We start from the raw sequence: 21,569 nt of genomic DNA on the forward strand, positions 1-21,569 counted from the left end.
AAAAGAATTGCCATGTGTTCACACACCAAATACATCAGTCTACCTTCACATTTACCCCTGTACTTCGCCTTCCCTCCTGTTACAGTGAGTGACATATTCACACTCAGGTTTCTGAGAGTAGAGCTTTATGCTCACCTTCCTACTCAAGGACATTACTCCTAAAAATGTCCTCTCTCCCTCCTGCATCATTGAATTTTCTCTCTACTGGAGGATTCCTAATAAAGATCAGTATGCTGAAATATCCTCACCTTAAACAAGCAAACAAGCAAAACTCCCTTCAGCATCGCTCTTTTGCTGGTGTCTGTTCGCTGGAACAAAACACCTCAACAGAGTCGACTCTCATTCTCTATTGAACTAAAGGCTAATAATAAGGGTTTTTTCCCTACCACTATTTTTCTCGGAAGAAAAAAAGATGCTGTGCTCAAAGTCACTGATTACTTTTTTCAAATTCAGTATTAGCTTTTTTGGACCCTCCTTATGTGATAATTCAGCAGCATTTGATAGGTTTTCTCTCCCTCCTCCTTAAAACACCTTCTTAACTACTCAGTCTTCTCCTCCTGGAGCCACTGCTTAGTCTTTCTTCCTGGGTACTCCTTATCTTCCCAATATGACACTGAGGTCCTGGGTTTCTTCTCTTCCCTGTTTACATTACTGCATTGGTAACCTTACTCATTCCTCTGGTTTTAAATACTGTCTGAATCTGGTTTTAAGTACCACCCATGTATATCCATGCAATCTATACACTGCGATGACTCCCAGATTCCTTTCTCCAGCCTGGACTTCTCCCCTGAACCTCCCCTGGCCACCCAGCAACTCCACGCAGACTTCTAGTAGGTATATTCCTCCCTGGATCTTCTTCCCCAGTCTGCCCAGTTGCTCTGACATCCCTAACCTGCCAGTTGCTCGGGCCACGTATCTTGGAGACAACAAAATCTCCCCTACCTCTGAAAAATATCCAGATTAGAACCACTCCTCACCAGTTCTACCACTATCCCAAGTTCCAAGCCATCTCTTCTCTGAAGACCAGTCTCCTAATTGGTCTCTTAGCTTCAAGTACCTCTCCTCACCTGAAGTATTTCCTCAACCTAGCAGATAGAATGATCCTGTAAAAATATGTCAGGTTATGCCAGTCCCCCATTTAAAACCTCCTAAAGGATTTTCATCTCATTCAGAAAAAGAATCTGAATTCCATATTCGGCCTACAAGGACTCTACACGATCTGGTCTTGCATTGTCTCTTGGACCAATCCCAGCAGTCTCCCCCTTGCCACCCCTGTTGCAGCTGTGTTATCTGCTCTTCCTTGAATATGCTGAAAACACTGAGCCTCAGGGCCCTTGCACTTCTGTTCCTCTGCTGGAAGCACCCTTCCTTACTTCTTTTAGGTCTCCACTCAAATGTCATCTTATTAAACAATTCTTCCCTGAAATGTTCCTATCTTAATCACACCTCCCATCATTCCTCTGCCCTCTTACCCTGCTGTATGTTCCTTCCTGTCACATGTGACCATCTGCTATTTCTTATCTATATGTTATATAATCCATAGCCCCTATTGAATGTGAGCTCCATGACATGTGGGACTATTTTGCTATTGTTCACTGTATCCCTAGAACCTATAGTAGATCTGCACACATGATCATTGCTCAAATAAAATCTGTTGAGTGAGTGAGTGAATGAATAAAATAAGGAGCTAAAAGAGTGTATATGGGAAATACTGAAAGGAGAATATCATAAATATTGGTTGTTATTTAAGGATTTGAAAGAATATCATGGTGGATAAGAAACAGACTTGGTTTCAGTTGCTTTAAAAGGCAAAGCTTTACTTATGGGTTCAAATGCAGTGGTTTCAGGGTTTGTGTAGTTCATAAGGGACTTTCCAACAATTCTGGCTCCCACCAGAGCACAGGCTATCTATCTTAAGATAAACTGAGATCCTGTGTAAGGAAACCTTGGAAACTTAAATGGAAGACCACTTGCACAGGATGTCATAAAAATCTCTGACTTTGGGAGAGGGATTCCATGGACTGTCGTATGGGGATCTGTGATTTGGGCTACTTCAAGGATTTTTTGGTTTTCCTCTTAGTTGTTGGAGAAATTGCTAGATAAGGAGATGTCGTTGCCCATGGGGATAAAGATTTAGTCATTGCTTTGCATGAATGGTTCCATTTCTCTGATTCCCACTCAACAAAATGGGTATCTTTAGTGCCAACGGTTAAGACCATGAAGCTGATTTCACTTGCCAGTCCCTTCTCCACATTCAGTCATGTTGCTAACCTACAGACCAAATTCTGTAGGTTGTATTGGGTAAAACTAAGATCCCATAGTTTTTACTGCTCTTGCCAAGAGTAACTTCAGATTTCTTTATTAGATCGGCCTCTAATATGTCAGTAAGAACCCTTTGTGAAAGAATTTGAGCCGAAACTGTTCATAATTTGTACATTATAACGAACATTTTTTTCGAATCAAAGTCTTAGATTCTTTTCCTTCATATTATTACTTTGGTATAATAAGAAAATGTGATGCTTTATGGATCATTTACAAGCCCTGATAAAATTTTGAGCTTTCTTTTTCCAGTTTACTTTTTATAAACTTTTTTTTTTTTACCATATTTCATGTAACATTGGAGGTATTTTGTTAGTAATGCCCCATAGTAACTTTCTAGCTGTAAAAAAAAAGATCTTGTGATCTTGTTAACTGTGTATTTGTACATAGAATAATCTGGTGAAGCAAAAGAATTAGGAGAGTTGTGCACTGTTATTTTTAGTACTCTATCACTTCACCCCTTTTGTCAGAGTGGTTCCTGGCTAACTTTCCCATGAGTTTTTAACCTCTTGTTAGGCTTTGCTTATGTAACAGGAAACAGGCTGTCAGGAACAAATAGTGGCATATCAGGAGCACAGTTTAGTAGCAAATGATTTTGCCTGCTCTGCCCTGCCCTCACTTAAAGGGGACTGGTAGATGATCTCACCTTTCAGACTCTTGGTTCGGCCTCCCTAGATTAAAATAATACAGTCTCAATTTGGGAAAGGCAAAAGATTTTACCAAGACATGATTTAGTCCAGGCAACAGAGAAGATGAGCTTGTCATAAGGTGAACTTTGCAGTGGTGTCATGTCCTGGGACTGTGGATTTAAGTATATCTTCGCTTTCTCTCCAACTCTTAAGGCAGGGGTGATGTGCAAGCTTCAAGAGAGAGATGATATCGGACGAATTGAACTGGTCCAGAAGCTGGCAAGAGAAAACTATCAGTTTCTGCAGACGGACAAAAAAGAACAGGAGAAATCTGAACACGTAAGCCCTTTTCCTCTTGGGGATGCAGGTTGGAAGGGGAAAAAAATGCTTCTGCTTGGCTATATGTTTGAAAGAATCTTTTATTTTAAATTCTCTGTATTTTTCCCACCCCAAAGCATTCTCCTTAGTAAAAAGACAGATGCTCATAGCTCTAAGCCAGTGGTTAATGACACTGGGTTTATAAGTGAACTTTTGTCCAAAGTAAGTCATGTAGAAATATAAGAACACATGTAAACAAATATGAATGCATGCCTATTTATGATCCTGATTTGATGGCTTTCAAATTTGACTTTAGAAATTTCACCCCATCTGGTAGTTTATGGAATATATTTTGAAAGAACATTCCAATGTATTTCATGTTTAGTACAAGAGTGGATCCAGTTACCAAACAAATGTATCCTAAGTCAGTAGAAATAGATAAGAGCAGAAGAACAGATTACAGATGCTCTGACCAAGTGGGATAATCAGAAGGGAGTTTTCCCAGTATCTCATGAATGTTTGTGTTCCAACAAGAGTTATATTGTTTGGCTAGAGTTAAACTGGAGGAAAGGGACGCTCTGCTCAGTTCTGAAAGCAGTTATTCAGATTGTGTCCTAGAACTGAGAATGCTGCCGTCATGCTGGGAAAACAATGGAACCACTTTCTTCTGCTACACGTTGTTGTCTGTTGACTTTTTTGTTGTTGTTAAGACTTCACTCTCAGTGCTGAACTCTCCAGGATTGCTCATGAAGGGGAAAATTCCTCGGTGCTCATAAACATGTCTTTCTCTGACTTTAGTTTTTCCTTGGAATTTTATTTTCAGCTCTTTCCAAGGGGGAAAAAATTGCTTCATGAGTTTTCTGCTTCAAGGGCATCAATACAAATGCCAGGGTTTTACTGAGCAGGAAAGTTGGTGAGATGTTCCAGGATGGCAGGCTGTTTAGTTAAACGTAACACCTCTCTTCTGACAGTGCTATGTCAAATTTAACAACTGGTGTCTCAAGGGGGAGAGTAATAAGGAGTTTCAAAGCCTTATAACTGAACTGTTTCAACAGTGACAGTTGACTTTAAGTGTGAGTGGAAGGCTCAGGAGCTTTCATTTCATTTCACTAGGTACTGTTGAAAAGTTTAGGAACTTTTTAGGTTGTTAAAAGCACCCTGAAGGTTGACTTTTATCAAAGAGTGACTCCTAACTTGTGCTGTGTCCTTAGAATATTTGAATATCCTAGTAAATGGCTTAAACTTCTCAACAATATTCCTTTTGATGGATTTTAATTAGAAGAGCAATGGTTTTCAGATGTTATATTAATTCTAAGATGCACATTTCTCCCACATTTTAGCATGTCTTAAGTCAGACTATGTCTTAATGATTGTTGATATGAAAACATGCCATGGTTTAATTGTGGGCATTTTTCTTTCCCAGTGGCCCTTAAAATGAATGGTATAGTTTACAATGGATTACATATTTGATCCAGTGGACCAGCCACAGCCTTCCACTGCGGGTAGGGCCTGATCTTTTAAGAGCCAACAAATAGTGAAATAGCGCTTCGCCGTGGTTAGAAATCACCAGACTTATGCCAGCAACAATGTTATGCTTATTTAAAAAATATCTGTGTTGCCTTTGCCTTATTTTAGTTCAGTCTGAAACATTATAATTACAGCTAATGAGAATATAATGTTATCCAAAATATATAATAGAAATCTGAACTTGGTGCTGTCAATAGCAAAGACTTCTAACATGAGACAGAAATTTAGTGGTAGACACTCTGCAACTCTGTTTATGGTTATCTAATCTGTTATCTTTAGTGTTTCATTTTTAAGACTGTAAAAGGAACATGAAGGTTTTTTACTTCTTGAATGAATGTCATAATATGGATACATTAACAGCTCTGAAGTGTTTGTGCTCCTGGGAAGGATGGTGTATAAATAAATATTGGAGTTATGGTCTTTTCCTAGGTAGATGTTGCCTACTAACACTTAAAGTAAGGAGAGGTGAATATTAAGGATCTCTTCCTTAGAAATAGATTTAAACCCAGCCATTCTGTGACCTCCCTTCCACAGGATGATACCAGTTAAACTAATCAACCAGGTTATTTATATAGTACTTTACTATATTGATTACTTCATACTAGATCCTTACACATTTTTACAATAATTAATTAGGAATAAAAACCTTCTGGTAGATTATTTTACTCTTTTATGTCATAAGCATTTGCGATATGTCCGCCTTTGCTTGCACACTGAGTTCACAGCGTCCGTGAGATGGACACAGCATTTTCATTTTTCCTGCCCTCACTTTCTTCTCAATAGCAGTCATCTGCTCTTGCTCATGAAAACTCAGTTCTAACACACAGCATGTACAGGGGAAACTGCAATTGACTTAATGTAAACCTAGGTCTGCAGTTTCCTCTCCTTGTTGTAACAGTAACAATAATGACCAAACCCTGGGGTTACATGCAGATTTCCTTTCTTTTATGAATTTAAAATATCTCATCTACCATTTATCAGAATCCAAGTTGCCTATTAAGTCATTCTTTTTATCAAGCTACATTGCTTCTCCAGTTCTAGAATACCACATCCCTTTATATAGGTATGTGCCCAAATGAGAAAGCTACTTAAAGTACAACTGCATAGAAAAATAGCATAAAGCTTTAATTACTGGTATGTCTTGTTATAAATTGAAGAGGCTTAGAGCTTTCTTTCTGAGTAGGCATTTCTAATGGTTTCTTGAACAGGCAAGTGCTGTAATTATAAATGCATAAAACTAGGGAAACACTTCACTCTGTGCTTTCGCCAAGGTGTTTCTAGAATAAAAATATTTAAATGTATAATTATCACAAATTTCTCAAGAAGCATTTGTGTTTCCTATTTAATGTTAATAAGCTGTAGGCAAAGTTAACCAGCACTCATTCCTAAGTGTTGAAAATTAGTATGTGAGAACCTTAAGAAGGGAACAGAAATCGGCTACTTCTAAATATTATGATAGTGGGATTAACATTTGGTCATTAACTCTTGAAATAAAATACCTCTTGTGTAGGTGTCATATTTCCCAGTCTTATTTCTGTGATAATGTCAGTTGAGGAAGAGGGCAGCTATCACCAAATGGAGACTTTTGAGCTTGACCTTGAAGGATGACTAAGGATCCCAGAAGGGCAGGGCAGAGAAGAGCCTTTAAGCAAAGGGACTAACAGAAAGACTCGTGACTAGAGCCCTGGGTGATTCATGAGGAATTAAAGCGGGGGTGGGCTGAAGGGATGTCAGAATTCAGGTGTGTAAGAGCTTGTAAGCCTCTCCAAGGGTTTTAGACTTGCCTTTCTGGTAAAGGAAAGCCATCAAAGAAGGGAAGTGGCATAACCAGATATGGTCTTCATAAGCTCTTCTGGCACTGGTTTAGAGGAAGAATTGAGTTGGAAAGAGGAAAGTGTTGGAAAGAACCCTTAGAAAGCTATTGTAGTGAGTCAGGTGAAAGGTGTAAGTCTGAACTAGGGTATAACTGTACGAAATGAGAAGGCCACAGAGGTTGAGGGTCATTTAGGTAGTAAATTGGCAGAATTTGATGACTAATAGTGGTGGGGGAGGGAATGTATATGTGATTTGATATTAAGCAATTTTTAAATTTTTATTAACTTTTCCTTGGTTTAGTGGTAGACATAAGAATGTTCTGTTTATCACCAGAATGGTTGGTCCCCTTTACCAAAAACTATATTAAATATTCATCTTGCTCTGTTTTCCTAGAGTAAGTTTCGGGTGTCTGAGATTTACGCTAAAGCACACAGTGTTTGTGTCATTGACAGACTGTTAGATGGGTTTCTGGCTAGCAGTATGGGGACTACATTGATGTTCCTAGACCAGACCCTTTCCAGATAGCTTCAGCAGGCAGAATCTCTGGTAGTCTTGAATTAATGGGATTATTTAACCATAGTTTTGGCATCTTTTTTAGCAATTCCTTCCTCAGAATTAGCTGTGGTTTTAGGAATGCGCTTCAACCCATGTGGTCTGAGTTGGTATTACTACACTGTTATTTTAGAATGATAGTCCTGAGAAGGAGGAATGACTAGGACAGCTGCGAGGGAAAGGCACAGAACAATTACATGCTGAAGGGATGGTGGTGGCAGATGCCAGAAGGAAAAGGAATGTGAAGGTGTTGGCTTCGTTTGAGTCCTAACTTAGATCTGAGAAGCATACAAACTTCATATTTCAGAGTCAGTGAAAGAGCTGTATTAAAGTATCTATCTAGATGTGGGTCCTATTTTCTGGACTACAAGTGCACTGCTTACCAGAAAACCGAAAAGCTTATATTTTCCTGGAATGTGGCCTATGCTTTGTAGTGCATTAACTTGTAGAGTAGCAATGCCAGTAGTGGCCCCTAAACTCACTTCCTGATTTCTAAATTGCAGAAATGAGGATCTATGGAATGGATGTGAGACCCTTGCTAAGCTATACTTTCCCTAGGGACCCTGTCTGTATCCCTCCCTCTTCCCACCAGCTTGCTTTCTTCTGTTCCTTTGTTAAGTCTGGGACCCACCCTACTTCCTTCCCCTTTTAGAACTCCCTTATGAAATATGGGTGGGAAGGGGGTTTTGCATATTCTGAAATTGAATCTTGGCATAGTCTGCTGCCCGGGTAGGGTCCCTATCACTCAACCTTGACCGGAATTTCCCTTTCCCTGTTTCCTGCAGCCTCATCCTGGAATTCTGCCTGCGTCAAAGGGATCGTTGTTCAAGGATTACTAGGGTAGAAGTAGTTTGGGGTATTGTGGCTGCTGTCACACTTATTAAAAGTTGGTTTCTATTTTTCCAACTTTCATTCGACATATTACATTATTTAAAAAAAAATCTGCCTATAAAGCCAAAGTCCTCCTTTTACTCTTTATGAAATACTAAGAGGGAAAAGTGGCTTTATCAGTCTATTCAAATGTGCATTATACATCCAGGCAAGTGAAGTTAAGAGCAATCATGGCATTATTCAAAGTTTACCAGTAATTTGTTTAACCAAGAAACTATTTAAAGACAAATAGAATTTTATAACATTGTTGCTTAGTATTAAAGCCAGAATTCAGATGTAATAGGCAATTCATAAGATATAGTAAGTTGCCCACCTATATGTAAATAGAGAAATTGCTATGTAGAAACCATGTTATTTTTCTTAATAAGAAAACCTTGACTTTGTGTTGGTTTGGTACTAAAGTAACTGTTCATAGGAAATAGACTTCCTTGAGTGAGCAGTTTTATTTCATTTTTAATCAGGATTAATATAGCCACAGAGTAACAGAAATGTGATAGAAATGGTTCTTGCCTCCAAGAAGTTTACAGTCTGGTTGGGGAAAAATTCGTACATGGAAAATAACCATTCAAGAGAGTATTTAATGAAATGTTGAAATGCTTCCATAGCATTCAGAGGAGGGAAATGCCTCTGGTAAATATACTTCAAACTGCAGCAGTTCACATGCATCTTCACTCAACAGCAAGGTTTGTAAGTTTGGTTCACTTCATGTGCTCTTCGAACTTGGGTTTGTTGATTTTTTTTTTTTTTTCTTCCAGAAAAATGGCAGTTAGGCTGCCAGTGACAGTCCGTGATATGCTCGTGCTGTCTGGTGGAGCCATCTGCTTATTAGCTGTATTTTTAGGTTCTACAAGAAGCCCATTGCAAGTCCCCACCTTTTTAAAAAATTATTTTCAGCATTTTTAAAGAGAGAGAAATGTATTATTGTATTCATTTATTTTTCTGAAAATATTTCAAGTTTATTTTAAAAGATCCAATTAAGAAAATTGATACTGTCTCAGTTTGATTTTCAAACTTATGTTCTCAAAGGATCTTGCATTCTTGTGGAACAGATGCTGCTCCCTAGGCTTATTAAGTTCTTATTCTTGTAAAATATAAAGAACCATACCATTTCTAGTATGTCTGAGAAATCCTTAAAGTGAGATATTGAAAAATAGATTATTGGCCTTTGGCTTTTGCTCCTCTCACTGGTATATCTCATTCCCAGAACCCTGGTAACCTTACATCCTGCTTTTCTTTACCCCCATCAAGGTCTGATATCTGCATTAATATAACACTTATTAGTTGATGGATTGTTATTGTTGTCTGATCAGGTAACACTAGAAATTGTTGGTGATTTGGTTTCACTTGGGTTTATAATGGATGCTTTAAGGTAAAAAGGTAGGGAAAAGATGCCCAGATGGACAGTCCTTCATAGACAGACAGACGGTTCTTCGTGACAGTGGGGCACTGCTAGCATGGAGAAATAAACACGTGAAGCGATATCAAGGGGTAGGGAGACATGGGTACCAATTCACAATATTCCTTGGTTCCCAGGGAACTGTCCTGATCCATCATGCTTTTGGGGAGCTAACACTGCAGGAAATTTAGAGGTAAATGTTAGGCAGGGTGCTATGGAAGCTTGTCACAGGGAGCTCAGCTGGTCTAGGGAGACATGCACGTGTCCCTGAGCAAGACACAGAATCTGAAAGGTCAGACGAATTATTGAGAGTGGGGGAGAGGAAGGATGGAGATTTCAGAGGAGAGAACACGTGTGATGGCATTGAAGGGCCTGATGCAGCTCTAGAGGCAGAACCTTATGACTGGAGCACTGTGGGGAGTGGGTGGGATGGGCGGATGGCAGGGGAAGAGAAGCAGGCCAGGTGGAAGAGGCACAGGGGCCAGAGGATGAGGGCCTTAGAGGCTTAGCCCAAAACTGTGTGCTAGGAGCACTATCGAGCTCACATGAAGAATTTAATAAGCAAGAGAGAAAAGAGATGTTAGATTCAAATTTTTGAGATTCCCCTGCTGTGTTTGAGAATGGGTTTGGAGAAGAATGGGTCTCACCCACTCCCCTCAAAGCTTTCTGACTTTCCCTTCCCCAGTCCTCTTTGTTGGCTTTACAGGAAGCAGTAACCAGCGTAAATGTTTTAGGATTTACTGTGAGGAGCTCAAGTCCAAGGACCTGTGAAGACAGAATGGCCAATTATAGCTCAATTCTAACTCTAGCTTTGCCCTAAAATCTACTACATGATATTTTCTTTAAAATGTTGACTTTGATTCTGTCTTGTTTTTGTAGAAATGAGTCTTGAGCTTGCATGTAATGTGAATACTTTCTGTTAATAAACACCATGCAGGCATATATATTCACTTGAAATATACTTACTCTGCTGTATATTGCCTCATGCTAATTTAGCCAAAGTTTGCTGATATCTGAGTGATTCAAGTACTTAAGTTGATAAAGATGAGGAAAAGGAATTTATAAAAGATTTCCATGTAGTATGCAAAGAAACTTTTTTTTCCTTTTGGAATAGGATGTGGGTGGAAAGGAAAAATTCCATCTGGCATACAGCAGCCCTGAATGTTGTTTTAAGATAGCAAAAATAGAAGATTACTGAAAATATCATAACAGAACATAACAGACTGTAGACAAGTGTACAGTACATATTTCTCTAATAAATCGTGTTAAATACCCATGTTTTACTTAAGACATGACTATGTTCTTGTCACTACATAAAAATTTGTCTTTAATTTTTTTAAAGTCCACTCCATTACTGAAGTAAAAGGACTGTTGTCTTAGTCAATGCTATGGCACTTGGGCTTTGGGAACAGGTTTAAAACTTTTTTTGTTTTTGAATATTTACCTCATATAAAAAAAGTGGAGAAATAAGATACGGCATGTGGGTTCATTTATTGTATATTTATACATAATTAAGTGAACACGACTCAACAATTTTAATGAACCATTGTAAACATCCTCTTTGTTCAGGTTCCAGGAATGGGTAGGCATGACAGAGGCAAGCTGAGTCAGAATAAAGGATTAGGGGCTTCTCAAGATCCAAGAAATACATAAAGGGAGAGAATAATGGTGATAATAAGACAATTAAAATGTCAGGAAGTGGTTTGAGGATAGGGATTTGTGAGGAGGCTTATGAAAACTTTATGAATCATAAAAGCATATCTTGGTGATGTCAAAATTGGGGTTGGGGTGGAATGTGTGAAGGTAAAATTTTTGCCCCATGCTATCAAATAGGGAAGAAAATATTACTTTATACACTTGATTCTTTAAGGCTTTTAACCAAATTTTGCCTTGGCTAAGATTTATAGAGGTAAGACAAGCTTTACAATGATACTCTTATGAATAAAGAATTCTAACAATCCCCAAATGTTGCAGTGCATAGTACGTAGTAAAATCCCAAACCGAATTTTATGATTGATGGGAGCTATCGCTTTCTCCCTGTTCAGTCAACTTATTATTGTAAGTTGAGGGATTGTGATGATGCATTATTTTTTGCAATCAATCTGAGTACTTGGAGTTTTCCTCTGAGAGTCGTAGGCATTGGAAAGAACTTAAGATTTCATATGTCTTGATTGTTTGGGTAAGAAACGTTTCATTCAAAAGTGGGTACCTGGTAAGTAGTATTATAAAGAGTTTCCTCTGAAACAGGCAATAAATACTATATAATTAATTCTGTTAGAAATTAGTTAATCACAAGAAAATGTTAAAAATATTTCCATTGATAATATTCCTCTGGTAAAACAGATACCTTTTAACCTCTGTAATTGGAAGCAAAAAAATCATTAATAAAAATAGTAATTAATGACATCCTTCAAGTTTGTTAGAGAAAGTAACTCAGGCTTTATGTTTTCCTCTCTATGTGTTCCTGGAGTTATATTTTATGGGCCCCTAAAATGAGGCTAGCCTGATCAAAATGACCTTTGTCCCAATAAAATATTTCTGTTAAGCTGCTTCTTCTCTATGTCTTAGCAGATACCCCATTAGAAAATTAACACAGCAACTCCTGAAAGCAAGCACAAACAATTCTGTCAGCAAAAAATAGATGGGATCTTTTAGTGTTTCTCATTAAATACCCAAAGGGAAGTATAGATCTAAAAATGATCTCAGTATTAGTACAGTACTCAGGTATAACTCCAAAAACCTGGGAACCAAGAGGGTAATTGAAGGCATGGAGAATATACTGTCTCTTCTAGTAATTTGTATGACTGGATTGTACAAGCTGTGAGTGAGTAGAACTATAGAATGTAAGGTGGCGGAGGAACACACATGGCCCAAGTGAGAGCTGATTTACACCTACAGGTCTGGGAGAAGGGATAAGTCAACAAGGTGGTGGAAGGGAGGATTTTGAGCTTAGATAACACAGAATTCTGACCAACCCTTAATATCCAAGCGAAGAAACTCTGGAACAGTTGGAACAAGAGAGCCAATTTTATTCTGATTGTCTTTTAGGAATAAACTTTGAATGCCAGTTTCTTGTGGACAGAAACCTTTCATGACTTGTTGAACTATTAAATACCATTTCCATTGTAATTTGGCAATCAAGTCTGACCTTTATCTAAATTTTAAGTGTGTCCCATTTCCATTGCAAATTAGTAAGTCTCAAATTCCTGTCCTTCAGTATTACTCATAATCTTGGAACAAGCAGATGATCTGCACAGACCTGAGAAAAGTTGCACCACACCCTGGAAAAAGCATTATTAACAAAGACCGTAGTGGCTGCTTATTCCCCTGTGCCCCACCCTTTGTGGTTTGCCATTTTTGCATCTTTGCTCTGACTTCTACTTTTATGTAGCACACCTAGCCACTCTACAACCTTTGAGAGCTTTGTTGGCCCCCTTCAGCCCAAACCTAAGTTTTGAAACTGCTTCAATCCAGAGTAGAAAAGCCAGTAATGGTGTCTTTTACTTTGAGGGATAGAGGATGGCAGGCTGTAAACATCTCAGTTTGGGGGACTCTAGAAAGAAAGGAAGAGTTGGGTCACACAGAACTGGGGAGACCCAGAGTGAATGGAACGCGTACTCCTTAGCTGAATGCCATGACCCACTGACATGGGAATCACATCATTTACTGAACTGCACTGAGGTCTTCAGACAGAGGCCAGCATCCCTCAGCAGCCAGATTCTTAGTTTCTCTACCATCAGCAGCTTACTTGAGATTCTCATGCTTGAGGTCATAGAGATGATTAGAAAGAACTGCACTTGATGAAGCTGTGAGGCAACCAAACTATTTTGCTTGCTGCTACCAGTAGTCATTCAGCCACAACACATAAAGCCAACTTTGTTGAGGACCTCAATAATTTCTAATCTCAGTAGATTAGAAATTTCTCCTTTTTTATATAAAGCAAATTAGAAATTTCTCCTTTTTTAACTTTCTTCTTTTGTATATAAAGCAAAGTTCTAAAATATCTGGCTACAGTTAATTTATTCTTGCCTTCATTCATTGAGAAGAGTATTTGCTGAGCACCTACGAAGCCAGGCATCACACAAAATAGAACAGAAACAGAAATAAGCAAGATCTGATTTTGTGCTACAAAGGTACCCCCATTTGATGAGGGGGAAGGATGAGAAAACAAAGGCAGAACAGTAAAGAAGAGCAATATGCAGACAGAAGAAAGGGGTTACTTTGAATAAGGTGTTTATTTCCAGAGAATTGAGGCATTTGCTAAATTAAACATCATCTCCCTGGGTTATGTCCAGGTAAGGTCACAAATCATAAATGGCAAAGATTGTAAATCTCAAATATAAAGAAAGTTGCACATTGTTGGCATTTATTATTGCCCCCTCACCCTATTTTTAGCTACAAAATATATCTTTCAAAAAAAATAGTAAATTGTGTTTAGTTCTTGACCTGTTTCACTGACTGAATTTTTTTTTTAAAACAAGCTTCATTCTTGAACAGGTTTATAAGGTGTTTCATAGTGGAGAACAAGGTATCAGACAACTTCCTGGAATTTATAGCATATTTCTGTTAGGTATTATTTTGTTTAAAATTGTTCTAATTATAAAAGTAATATGTGGCTTTTGTAGAGAATTTAGAAATAATAGAAAGATAAAGGAAGAAAAGAAAAATTTAGTGAAACTAACCTTGATTCCCCCTAACCTTACCTAGTAAGAAGTTTTCCTTATGCTTGATAACATACTTCATTTACTTAACTACCCTTTCATTTGGGGGCAAATATGTTTTCAAATTTTGCTGTTATATATTATCTGATATGCATACCTTTACAAAATCTTTACCTAAGTTTCTATTTCTTGATGATAAATTCCTAGCTGAGTAATTACTACTTACAGGTATGAACTATGTTAATCTCTTTTATATTTTTGCTCAACTACTTTCCATAAAGCTTGTGCCAGCTTTCACTTACATCAGCAGTACATGAAAGTACTTGTTTTGTAATGCCCTTACCCTCACCTCTACTCTCATTTAGTACTAGGATTCTTAGGAGGAGAAACTAAGTATTTTTGTCAGGCTGATAGGGGGGAAAGCAGAATGTTGTTCAAATTTATGTCTCTTTTTCCAGTGAGGTTGAATATTTTCAGTTTACCACTATCCACTATCAACCTTTTGGTCTTTCTTCCGTAAATAATATATTTACCTCCTTTGCCCATTTTTCCATTTGATTTTTCTTATTGATTTGAATAAGCTTTTTATATATGAAAGATATATTTGTCATATTTGTTATATGTAGTATTCCCCAGTTTGTACATGAACAAAACTGCTGATCCATATTTTTAAATTTTAAAAATTGCCTTTAAAATTACAAAGTCCTTTCTTCTATTTCTCTTAAAATTGGACTTTTTACGCAGGTCTTTAATGTAGCTGGGTTTTAGTTTTGTAATGTAAAAGTAAGATAACTTGATTAGCTATCACATACAAAATTTTTCATCAGCAAATTTACTATTATGTTACCAGCATTTTAAAAAAATCCATCTTATTTTGAAGGAATTGAAATTCTGATAACAATGTTCCTCCAAATTAAATATATTGAGTGCAAATTTAGTATCATTATCTCTCCGAGCTTCAGTTTTCTCAATTATAAAGTTAGATTAGAGATCTAAGATTTCTTTTAGTTCTATAATTCCTTTCTTAAGTTAAAGATCCCTCAAATTCAACATTCATACTTTTTGAGTGTTGAACATTTGGGGGGAAAATGTCACCATTCTGTAGCGGATACCGATTGATTGCTCAGGAGGCTCTGAGTAGCCATTTTGTACTCTGATTGAATATCCCGATCAATGCCAGGAATCATTCTGTTCTTTTATGTTCTAAAAATACTGCTGTAAATAGAGCTTCTAAAAATTTACTCTTTGTGAAATGGTGTTGATATGGGGCAGATGGCTGATCTAGCTTTTCTCACTATAAGGATGTCTGCTATCAGGGTATTAAAGCAGTATTTCAAGTCAAGTCATTAAATATTTGGAATTGTTTTCCTGAGTTCAGAATGTCCTGAAGAGGATTGAGATATGAAACTCCAAAATAAAGACAAACTAAAAAAAGCTCTAGATCTTACTGCCTTGAACTCTTAAAAATAACAAGAAAATGGCCTAGTTATTTATACTGGCTAAAGCTCATAGTGGCTAACCACTATCCACAGCCTAGCTCCAAACCACCGCTTTTAAAAAGTGCAAATACATATCTCTCTCATGTCTCTCTCTCTCATAAAGAATTTCCTCTTTGAGATCAATCCCCATATTTTATTTGAACTTTATCCCCAGTGTGAAGCATGGGGCTTTCAATCAATAATTGTGATTTAATCTCGTAGAGAAGGCAGTTGTGAGTGATTCGAAATGTTTCCTCAGTTCAAGTACTCAAACCGTATCTGTGCAAATCCAAAGTTGTACCAGCTCCAGGATTCCAATTTATTGGAGATTTATCAAAGTTTTAAATTAAAGGTTCTGTGCCATGAGGAATTAACCTGCAAATGACAAGCAGAAAAGACAGGGGTGTTCATCACCAATGGTGAGTTTGTAACTGCCGACAAGCCTTTGGGAGAACTCATACTTGGTAAAGAGTAGACACAAACTTTCAAACTTTGAAGAGTCACAGTTTATGGAGCAAGGATCTTAACTGGGTAAGTTTGTTTATAAGGATTTTTATCCTCTTTGGCACCCCAAGTACACATTAATATTCAGGAAAATAGGAAATTTTTTTTGTCTGTATTATCACTTACATAGTTCCTTTTCTTGCTAGTCCATTCTTCTCTTCTCCCCATACCCATCCCCCAAAGGGGGGAAAGAGTGGTCCCACAGAAAAAGAGGAAGAAAGACCTACTTTACTATGCATTCAAATTAATTTTTGTCTTATTTTAACCTTCCTTCTTATTTTTGACCTCCTAATTTTCTTTGTTTGCCTCTCAAATAGTGTTAGCAATATTTCATTGCATTTTAAATTCTCATCTATTTTAAATCAATTTTCTCTGACTGTGCAATGAATCAGTCTTAACCCTTCTCCCAGTCTTGTTTTAAACTGTGCAATGAAGCTTCTGAGATGGTTACTGCAGACACCAAATGCCTGCCTCTTTAAAAATGCCAAGGAATGTACAAAACATGAAAAAATAAGGGTGTTTACTTAAGTTGCTTTGTATCTCCTTGCTCCCCTGCTATGCTATCTAGCAGTTGCTCTGATAGCTAGGAATTTTTCATTTTATAACTTACATAAGTTTCAGGCTGCCGTTTTTCTTACTGCTTTACCCTCTTTGAACTTAGACATTCATTTATGTGTGCATAGGCAGGCACACATATGTAAAAGCACACTTATATACATGCAAAAGTGAGTTGGAATTTTATTTGGAATGCTGTTACTTTACACTCTATTTTTATTTTAACTTTATTCCAGCTTTAATAATGTGTGATTGACAAAAGTCATGAATATTTAAGGTGTACAATGTGATGTTTTAATAAGTATATACATTGTAAAATGATTACCATAATTAAGTGAATATATCCATATCTCACATATGTACCATTTGTGTGTGTGTGTGCATGCACACATGTGATGAGAAAATTTAGCATCTACTCTCTTAGCAAATTTCCAGTAGTCACTTTGTTTTTTTTCAAATTTAAATTATTTAAATTTATTAAATTTGAAGAATATTTCTGCTGGGTCTGTTCAGAATTAAGAGATAGCTTTAAACAATTTCAGTTTATAAATTAAGTTTTTCCTTAATCAGGAGGCACTTCCAGACAGAATTAAGTTGCCTATAAAGGGAATTTGGGAAGAGAACAAGTCAGAGCTGACTATCAAGTGCCTCTCTAAAAATCTATATTATCCTCTTATTATTCAGATTTTAAAGGTTTCTCTAAAACTGCCACTGCAAATTATTCAAACACCAGGTAGCAAATATATCTGCAACTAGAATGTAGAAACTTGGAGTCACGATTTAGCATTGGTTTTCATCCCACCTTTGGGCTGTTTAGGAAAAGTGTCGATATTGTTATTTTCCTTTTAGAATAATTTTGCATATATGTCACACATGCACACACATATACACACACTTGAAATGATTGGAGAACTCTTGGAAACTGGAAGGTATTTCTGTGTAATATTTATATTTGTCATCTCTATAAAATCTAGGAAGCAAGGTTTCAGATATTTTTGGTATTTTAAAATCTTGGTAACGTGTATTTTGAGGACCATTGCGATATTCCAATAAGTACTTTTCCCTAGCACTAAGTCACCTCAGCTTTTTGCAAATCTCAGAGTGACAGAATCTGTCATGAACATGCCATAGTCTGCATGGTTGTCACAGATTGATGGAATTCACTTGTTTCAAGTACTGACAAAGTTTTTCTCCAGTGACCCTAGTTGACAATTTTTTCACCTTTCTTCCTCAACATGTTAGGAAATGCTTAAGGAGCTAATTAATAATTTGAAGGCATCCTCATTTCTACTGAATCACCTTCAAATAGGCATCCATCAGATTGCCTGCACACAAGGCAGTGCCCTCAGTGTCCTTTGACCTAGGCTCCTTGATTCCAGAGAAGCCATGGGGTGTGTCTTGGGGACTTCCCGGCTCAGCTGACTCCCTGTATATTCCCTTGGGTCCACTCACCAGGGTAAGTATAACTTGGGAGAATTAGCCAAATGAAGCAACTGCCATATCTGGAACAGAGGGACAGCAGCAGCAGTGGAATTCAGCTGCGTCACCCGGTGACCGTGATGGACATGTAGCCTTATTTTCTGCTGCTGGTGTTTTATACTTTAGACTTTAGACTTGCTGATGCTAAAAGATGCTGACTACTCCCTGGCAGATGACCTGGAACTCTCCCCAAAGTCTAGCAGCTTATGAGGCATCAACGAACTCTTGAAGGTTTGTTTTTAAAATGTTCAGAGTCAGGGGTGACTTGAATTTCCCTCCTTTTAGATTTTAGCCTCTAGACGTGTCTGGGTGGCGTCTTGGTGAGTGAGACCTAGGGTGGAGGGTGGGTGCGGGCCAGGGAAGAGCAAGCCCGCGCTACCGTGAGAGCAGCCCAGGTCCTCCACTGCTCTTCTCCTCCACCAGAAGGGCTTCGAGCCTTCTTTCCCCCAGGTTCAGGGAGCCCTGTGGTTAACTCCTATGATGGCCTCTGGCTCTCATGATACATACAGCACCACAGGGAGGTTTGCAATGCAACTGAAAAAATATGATGACATTATTTGAGTGTTCCTTTAAATGTGGATGTAAACATGAACAAAATTAGTAAAGCCATGATACAAGTCCAATTTTGTATACCATTTTGGTATTGCCATACTAGATGTCATACAGGTGCCATATAGTTTGTATGGTTTTCTGCATCCATTTATTGAGGGCTTTTTCCATGTCCAGCACTCAAAATGGGGTCAACAAGGTAGGTATTATCCCATTTCACAGGCAAGAAGACTGATGCTAAGAGAGACTGAACAACTCGGTTAAGACCTCCCAGCTAGTAAGTGGCACATCTAAGATGGGAACCCAGGAAGCTCTGTCTTCACTTTGGCAACTGTCAGTTTAATTTGATTCAGATCATAAGTTCTTTGGACAGCTGCCATCATCGACTTTACTTTTTGTACTAGGAATTGGTTATTACCCATGAAATAGAAGTGGACCATCTCCCTTCCTTCCTTCCTCTTGGTGGAAGGGAGCTTGGCAAGGTGTGTGGACTGTTAAATTATCCAGTCACTGGTGTTTGAAGGGTCGTTGGGATGGGACTATGCTAGACCTTTGCATACACAGTCTTCTTTAATGCCTCTGTCTTCTCAGTATAGTTTGAGGCCTCCTCTGCAGCTGTGCACCCAGCCTTTCTCTGAGGACAGGGCTCACCCTGGATGAGAAGTGGCTCACAGACCCCAGAGTCAGAAGCCGGCTCTGTTCCTGCTGTGGCTGAACTCTGCCCGTTCATCAGATGCTTGACCTCCATCTGACTTTGCCACCTTGGTTCCTAGCGATCTTGGTTCTAGATCTTGACTTTTGGTTCTTTAGGCTTCTAGCTTGAAATTCTCCTTTCTGCCCGGGCCTGCACTCTGGCTGAACCTCTGCCTCCTTGCCTCACTGACCTCTCTGTCCTTGATCATGGAGCATTTTGATGTAGAGTATCTGTGCACTCATCCATCATTCACCAGGCCAGTCACTCAACAGGCACCGTTCTTCTGATGAAAGGTGCAGACAAAGAAACAGACCAGGGCCCTGTTCCTGTTCAGCTAACATCAGAGTGGACTTGCCCTGACCTTTGTTCTCTCTCCCCTCCCCTCCATCTCCCCCTGCAAATCTGGTCATCCACCAATAACTTTTATATGAGAACTAGAGGGGGCTTTCCAGGAAAGATAATAAAATTTAAGCTTTTATGATAAAAACAATAACACTTGTATGATTTAATAACAACTCTCAAGGGTCACATGGGGAGTGCTGAGAGGGAAGCAAATTGTAGGATCTGAATTGCAGTCAGTTGATGTAGATATTAGACAAGAAAGAGTGTTAAAACCATAAAGCATGCAGGAATTAGATTAAGTCGGGTGGGGAAATGCTAACATACTTTAAAGCTACTAGATTCTTGAATTGCTTTCCTGACAGCAAGATGGACTACATGACCTATGTGGGAGCATCTAAATTAATGATAAGTTGACAGAAGCCTCTCTGGAAACTGAAAGGGCAAGTGTGCCAAACTGTCTCCATTCGCATCCCCTCTTCCATTCTTGCTCTGCTCTGTGCTGGTGGGCAGTGAGTTCTGATGCCTCTGGCCTGGATCTCCCAGGCTCTTGCCTTCCACCTCCAGATGGGACTTGGCCCGTGGGAACTGTTGTGGAGGTCAGGGTGTTTCTTCCCACTTCTGTCCTGCTTCCTCCTGCATTTCTAGCAGTGGCCAGAATGAGAGAGCCTCTCATTTATGTGTCCAGCTCCACTGGGATCCTGTGCTCACTCTTACCTCCTTTTGTCCCTTTAAGCCCAGGGGTAGTTAAGATCTCCCTTTTTGCTAGCCCTTGTTTAGTTATCTCACCATTTTTTGATTAATTTCCTCAAACCTACCACACTTGTGTTAAATAGTCCCTTCATTAAATACTTTCAGAACCTAGCTGAGTGTGCCTTCTTTTTTACCAGAAGTCTCCATCAGGTTAATACAGCATATTGAAATATACTTGGGGTATATTTTGACTTCATAATAAAAGATACTGACTTTATATTACAAGATATATTACAGTCTATCCCCACCTCTTCTGCCCTGTTAACTAGCTGAAGTTGGTCGCAGAATCAAATTCCTAGGCTTTTCCTCATTTCAGGGTTCTTAGGCTACTTGTTTTACATGATAAAAATGTTTAGAGGCAGTTAAGATTTAATAGCTATATCATTCTTCTCTAACGGCCGGAGCTTTCTATCCAGTCATGTTTACTGGTTTTCTGTGCAAGTTTGATCATGTTGCATAACAACTTTGCTTTCATACCTACAGAAATCCGTCTTTACCTAGATTTTCTAAGTTTGGGGATGATAAATCCCATTAGTCCAAGTTAGGCTTTAGTTTGAGCTATTAATCTTACTATGTGTGGGACTTAAAAGAGGAACCCATTATCATTATTTAAGCACTGTCTTTTGGCCAGAGGAGCCCGTACAAAGGTGCATTTGTCAGGCCAGCACCTCGTGGTCTGGTAAACGTAAAGTCCTGCTCACCTTGACATGCATCTGCTTACTTAATCTCTCTCTGACTGTATTCTCTTAAGGTTGATCTTGCTAGCAATAGTCTTTTACCTTTTCTTTTTTTTTTAATCTGTTAACTTTTTTTTCTCCCCTGTGAAGAAAAAAAGGAACCATGAGGTACTTTATCAGCGAATTCTATGAAGGTTGTTCTCAGACAAAATTGTTTTTTGGCCAGAGGAGATTTTTTTCAGATAAGTATTCCAATTCTGCTGTACCCACATCTACAGCACAAGAACAGATATGGGCACCAGTGGTTTGGTTTGCTAAGCTGTGTGTAAATTTCTGCAGTACAAGATGAGAAGAGATACCTATCTGCTAAATCACATGCCGCTTTCCTATTTAGGAAAGCTAACAGTTTGGGCTTCTGTGAGGAAAATGGAGT

General features: G+C 38.4%; 1 protein-coding gene across 3 annotated transcripts in view; it reads left to right on the forward strand.

Annotated features, from left to right (window-relative positions):
* RAPGEF5 (Rap guanine nucleotide exchange factor 5) overlaps positions 1–21,569 on the forward strand; it is a 220,878-nt gene that overhangs the window by 127,995 nt on the left and 71,314 nt on the right. For all 3 annotated transcript variants that reach the window (XM_037022017.2, XM_037022027.2, XM_073238710.1), the window contains exon 9: positions 3,162–3,287. In XM_037022017.2, coding sequence (XP_036877912.2) covers positions 3,162–3,287 — 126 coding nt within the window. The remainder of the gene's footprint in view (positions 1–3,161; positions 3,288–21,569) is intronic.

This window comes from Manis javanica, chromosome 6, assembly GCF_040802235.1.
Source record: "Manis javanica isolate MJ-LG chromosome 6, MJ_LKY, whole genome shotgun sequence".
In the NCBI taxonomy this organism is placed as follows: domain Eukaryota; kingdom Metazoa; phylum Chordata; class Mammalia; order Pholidota; family Manidae; genus Manis; species Manis javanica.